The sequence below is a fragment of the Pleuronectes platessa genome, chromosome 16, assembly GCF_947347685.1.
Source record: "Pleuronectes platessa chromosome 16, fPlePla1.1, whole genome shotgun sequence".
In the NCBI taxonomy this organism is placed as follows: domain Eukaryota; kingdom Metazoa; phylum Chordata; class Actinopteri; order Pleuronectiformes; family Pleuronectidae; genus Pleuronectes; species Pleuronectes platessa.
Window position 1 is genome coordinate 20,495,482 of NC_070641.1, and position 6,047 is coordinate 20,501,528.

The 6,047-nt window shown below is 46.0% G+C and overlaps 1 protein-coding gene across 1 annotated transcript; it reads right to left on the minus strand.

The window, feature by feature from the left end:
- Positions 1 to 3,068: 3,068 nt before the first annotated feature.
- Positions 3,069 to 5,220, minus strand: socs1a (suppressor of cytokine signaling 1a). The gene is made up of 2 exons (XM_053443047.1): positions 5,014 to 5,220; positions 3,069 to 3,977 (listed from the first exon to the last, which is right to left on the minus strand). Exon 2 carries the CDS (start codon positions 3,918 to 3,920, stop codon positions 3,207 to 3,209), a length of 714 nt encoding a protein of 237 aa, XP_053299022.1. The 5' UTR covers positions 3,921 to 3,977; positions 5,014 to 5,220; the 3' UTR covers positions 3,069 to 3,206.
- Positions 5,221 to 6,047: the final 827 nt, after the last annotated feature.

The window sequence follows — 6,047 nt, forward strand, 5'->3', positions numbered from 1 at the left end:
ATTCCCATTACTGCTGATTTGAGAACCTTTAGTATCAGCTGTAAGAAGTCCCCCCGCCCCTTACAGCTTCAGCTTTCTGCTGAAGGGGAAACACTGTTTCATTATTACAATAAGCCCAATCACTATCAAAACTCACTATCTTACATGGTGACTAAAGTTTCCTGTGAATCAGTAATCATCCCTTTGTCCATTCTCAGAAACTCCACCAAAAGAAACGAATGGGTGTGAAAATGGAGGAAGCTGTAGAAACAAAGCAAAGCGGTGACTAATGGTGGGATTCAGGGAAGTTGTGTTTCTAAAAGAACTCTCATCGAGAACCCGGTTTACAAGAAAGCGTGTTTGGTCAAAGGAAAAACATCTCCAGGAAAAAACCCAACCAACTAGTTGGGCTGCCGGCTGCTAATCTGCTGAACCTAATATCTGCCACCACAGAAGTAGTGCCATGTGTAATTTGACATTTGGTCCACACATCATGTAGTCCTGAGACATTTAGTGTGTTTCCCTGTTGGTGTCACTCACATTTAATTCGATTGTTTTCCACAGAAGTTTGTTTAAATATCAGAAAACTCCCGGAGGAGTATTCCAGAAAAGTCAGCTGCCTTCAAAACACCTCACTTCACTTTTCACTTCTCAAAAAGGTCGGGAATGTCCTCAAAACTGAGAAGCTGTGAATGAAACTGTTAAGTTGTTCGGTCGCCTCCTTCCTCCGGCTACACACAACACACACACACACACACAACACACAACACAGAGAGGGATTTCTAGGTAAAGCTTAAAATACAGTGAGGATTGATCTCAGAAAAAAGCTAAAATGTTGCGATCATATCAATGAGTCATCTTCGTGTGTGTGTGTGTGTGTGTGTGTGTGTGTGTGTGTGTGTGTGTGTGTGTGTGTGTGTGTGTGTGTGTGTGTGTGTGTGTGTGTGTGTGTGTGTGTGTGTGTGTGTGTGTGTGTGTGTGTGTGTGTAGCGGTATAATTAGGCCATAAAGAGGAAAACTCCCCGACTAGATGTCAAATTCTTCTGGTTTGGTTTTAGTGTTGGTGTTCTGGTCAGGCCGGCTGAGAGGAAACTGCTGGAGGTTTGCTCATTGTTCAGGCTACAACCTCAGATGATGAATGTTTTTAAACTGTACTTATATACAAGAGGAATTTGGAGCCCCCCCCCCCCCCCCCCCCTCACCCACACTCTACTACTACTACAGTAAAATGTGAAAAACATGGCGGCCTCCGAAGAGAGGACCCACACATTTTTCCCCGAGAATAATCTCAAATTGTCTCTCGGGAAAAGAGACCAGGAAGTCATGGCTAATACGGATTCTTGTAAACCGGGTTCCCTGAATCCCTAACCATTAGTCATGGTGGTTTACTTACCAGTCTGGTAATGCTTTTAAATTCCCATGATGGTTTCCCTAGCTGGATGCTCCTGGTGTTCCACAGGCCATTTGACCAGCTTGAATGTATAGGATGGCTGATAATAAGGATATGTAAGAGCTGTGCGGTGAGAATAAGACTAGTATAGTTTTTATATTTCCTTGTTATGTTTGTCTTTTACCTGTTTTAGTTTTATCACATTGCTGATCTGGCTTGTCTATGATTTGCTCTTTGTCAAACACCTTGTGATTTATTATTATTAATGTGGTTCTTGAAATGTGTGTGTGTGTGTGTACTCAATCGTGTGTACAGTGTGTTTTAAAACACACACGTCTACTTCCTTGTTCCCGTTAGTGAGTGAGTTGACATTTCAGTCAGTCCACGCTGGCTGTCCTGATATGTTTAATATCTTCTTCAGTCCTTTTCTGTGAGTTATTACTTTTATTTGTTTCATGTGCTGCCTACATTATATTATTTATTTATAACTCTACAGTAAAATGTGATCTGTGACTCGAACCCTGACTTTCGATCGAAAAGGTTTCCTTCTAACCACCAACCCCCTGAAAAATTCCCACTTCCTCTTCAGGAAATGTTTTATCTGAGCTGGGTCCTCATTAAGAATGCTACACACAATCACACACACACACACACACACGCACACACACACACACACACACACACAATCACACGCTTCATTATGTGTCACCTCAGCCCCTGTTTCTGGTAAGTGTGTGTGTTTCTCAGCGTAACACTTCATTTACAACCAAAGTAACCACACCCACCTGTCACTTTAGCCTACAGGGATGACTCACTGTGGTGACAATACTGTACTCAACCCTCGGGTGTTCCTGTCTGTCTGCCTGTTTGTCTGTCTGTCTGTCCCTCTCCCTCCCTCTCTCCCTCTCCCTCCCTCTCACTCCACTCCTCCACATCACATGACGTGGAAGCAGAAACAGTTACAAAAGTGACCGAAACACAAAAAAGTCAGTTTTAAACTCATTCATTTTTATTTTTTAAATATGTTGGATGAAAAAAATATATATCAATGTAAAACTCTATGATGAACAATAGATATATATATATATATATATATATATGACTCTGTAAAGATGTGTTTCTCTGCCCGGCAGAGAGGATTGAACCGGAGGTGACACGCCTCCACATACAGTACGACTTGACGCCAGACCTCGGCGCCGGCAAACATTCGTGTGCGATGTAAACGTTCACTAACATTAGAGTGTTTGAATCTGCTACAAGAATAAATCCTATCACCGCCATGACAGTTTCAATCGTACCCCCAAATATGAGAAAACATTTCTCCAAGTCCACGCTGTCGATGCTCTTAATGTCCTCACGCCATCTACTTTTAAACTTTTAAATGGACGCCAACGTGCGACAGCAGACGTCCCACTGTCCAGTGGGAGAGTCCCAGTTGAGCCCAGCAGTTTGTTCATCTCCTTAACGGCTCTATTTACTCCGATGGTTTCCCTTAATGCAGTTTTCTCCAGCTTTCCATGCTTCCTCAAGTCCAGGAGATGCTCTCTCCGTGTGCAAGTGGATTCTCTACAGGTAACATGAGTTGAAATGTCCCGGCTGGGCCCTGTCCAGCTGGAGGCCGCCTCCCCTGGACTGTGGTGACGTCTCTTAGAAAACGTTTTGCAGCTTCTCAGCTCAGACCAGGGGGATGAATTCATGTGTAGCCATGGACATGTAGTTCTCCCTGTCAACAGACCCTGGACAGGCTTCTCCATCCCCTCCAGTTTACTGCTGCTTGGTAAAAGCATCCGTCTTGAGATTAAAAACAGTACAGTGACAATGTTCCACGACAAGCTGCTCATAGTTTGAAAGGGAACTCCAACAGGAAGTCTTGGACCACATGTGTGACTGGCAGCTCTGGCACCAGACTTCCCCCGTCGCACAGCTCCATGATGCGCTTCCTGCACAGTTCCTGCAAGGTTGGCTCCCATTTCCTGTAGGGGGCGCTCAGGCTCTTCTTGGGGGAGTTGATGTAATACTCCAACAGGGCGAAGAGCGTCGGGAAGGAGCGCTCGTTTCCCGCCAGCGAGAACTTCTTCTGCTTGTAGGTGATGCGCACGCTGACCGGCGCGCTCTTGGCGTGGTAGGACAGAGTGAAGAAGACGTCTTTCTGCCGACTGTCCCGGATGAGGAAGCTTCCCAGCGGCGCGTCCCGCAGCATGCGATGGGCGTCCTCCACCCCCAGGGGGCCCCAGTAGAAGCCGCTGCGCTCGAGCTTGGCGGCGGTCTCTGTGATTATCTTGCAGTCCTCCTTGCAGGAGAAGGTACGGAAGTGGGTCAGATACGCAGAGGGGACGGACACTGGTTTGGGGATCGGCTCTGGAGCGGCCTGTTGCTGAAGCTGCTCTGCCTCTGTGCGAAGTGATGAGGAGGACGAAGACAAGGAGGACGATGAGGAGAAGGATGATGATGATGATGATGAAGATGATGAGGAGGAGGAGGAGGACGACGCCGACGATGAGCTTGACAAATGTGTCTTGTCGTGGCCTTCCACTGTGCTGTCGGCTACCATCCTACGGGGGAGAGTGGCCCCAGACCCTCTCCCATCTCTACCCACCCCACTGTCATCCTGAGAGACACAGAGAAGAGGAGAGACAAGTTAGTTTACTTCAATCCAGCTGGAGCAGAGGCAGAGTCAGTGAAGAGTCATTATGTCTCGACCAATGGAGACTCAAGTTAACACACAAGTTTAAAGTCAAGTGTCAGAAAAAGACCCTGTAAGGTCACATGACTCAACAAGAAGAACAAATTCCTGATTGATGAGTCATGGCAGGAGTCATAAAGTCTTTTATATAGATTGTGTGTGTGTGTGTGTGTGTGTGTGTGTGTGTGTGTGTGTGTGTGTGTGTGTGTGTGTGTGTGTGTGTGTGTGTGTGTGTGTGTGTGTGTGTGTGTGTGTGTGTGTGTGTGTGTGTGTGTGTGTGTGTGTGTGTGTGTGTGTGTGTGTGTGTGTGTGTGTGTGTGTGCATAATTCAGTGAATGTCTGTCAGTGTAGATTAGAAATTCATTCTGGTTTCCACTGAGCGGAAATTTGTTTGATATGACTGGAATCTGTGGTTTGCCTAAGAATGAAGCACTGATGTCATCCACAGTCAATTTACTGTACACACACACACACACGTCTACATTAAAGACTTTGCCTCCTACCACAGTGAACTGATAAATCAGGCTTTAATCAAATGTTTACACTCCTATTTTGACAAATACAAAAAAAATGTTATATAGAATAATATAATAATAATAATATATTAATGAATTACTTTCTCCTGTGCAGTTGAACCAACCACTGCAAGTTGTTTTAAGTTCCAGGAAAAGTTCAAGTGATTCCCCCAAATCAGGTAATGATCGACAGATGATCTCATGTGCTGCCAGTCAACACAGTCACTTAGATGGATGCGTTATATTCAGGATGAATAAAGTATAAAGAGATGAATTTCAAGTGTGTATCATCTCCGTGTTGAATTTTTGATTCTTTAACTCTTTAATGCATTTTTACAAAGATCGCCTCCCTTCACTGTGCGCTGATCTCTGAGGTTTGCATCCTGTCCCATTTAGTTTTTAACCTGCATCACAAAACCGGTGCACTGCGAAATAGATCGACTCACCGTTGTGTTACAACATCAGCGGCGTTTTAAAGACGCGTCTTGTGTAAATCCCGACGCGTGAAGATCTGCGTGAAGGCTGCGGTGAAACTCCCGCAGGGAATCCTGGACGCAGCGCGGGACACTCACGGGCTCTTTCCCTGTGACAGCTCGGAGGTGGAAGTGAGCTGGTTGTCGTGTCTCAGTCAGATCGGTGTGCGTGTGTGTGTGTCTGTGACAGGGAAGATAAACTGCTCACTAGGCTTTATACTGTCTAAGCCCCACCCCCCCCAGCTACGCCCCCCCCCCTCCTCCTCCGGGTTCCTAGTACAGCCATTTCTTGTAAATAGAAAGTGAAACCAAGATGAGCGCAGCCCCTCTTTCATTTCATTGCTCTGTTTTTATTTCTAGAAAACCACAACGGCCACGTGACGCCGAGACGTTGGCAGCGGGACGAGTGAGTTACTGCACGTGCATCAGAAGTCTGGGGTTCTATTTATACCTGCTCGGCCCAGAGAGGTGATGAGGTCGAGTCCCGTGCGAGCAGGGACAGAACAGCGTGGGTCCGCCGGTCGTTTAGACAGAGCACAGGTTGTGCTCGGGGGGTGGGGGGGGGGATGATATCAGCTGGCAGATCAAGTTGATGGTCTCATGTCGCAGATGAGGAATCTGCAAATAAGTATACTTTTTTTTTAACCTCCTGTGTTTGAGTCTCTGCAGCTCTTCCCCTCTAAGGTGGTCCTCCCGCTCACCTCTTGTCCTGCTGTTCTCCACACGAGACCTTATTCATAACATTTTGGTTGCATGTTATCCATAAGTTCATCCAACCATGTTCTCACGTCTCTACTTGTACTCGTCAGCGTGTCGTATGCTAACTTGTTTCTGTTAGAGGCTCCACTTGTTGCACCATTATTTTGCACAAATAATATTAAAACATGAAGAGAAGTACAAGACTAAAGGGAAATGAGTTATAAAAATGCTAAAATGAGATTAGTAAAGCCAGAAGGAACGTGTGGTTCTTCAGTTGACCCTTAAGGCCGGCGCATGGTTCTGCGTTT

What these genes read in the sequence shown, in the direction of transcription:
- socs1a (XM_053443047.1), bottom strand. Translation starts at nt 3,920, where the DNA reads ATGGTAGCCGACAGCACAGTGGAAGGCCACGACAAGACACATTTGTCA.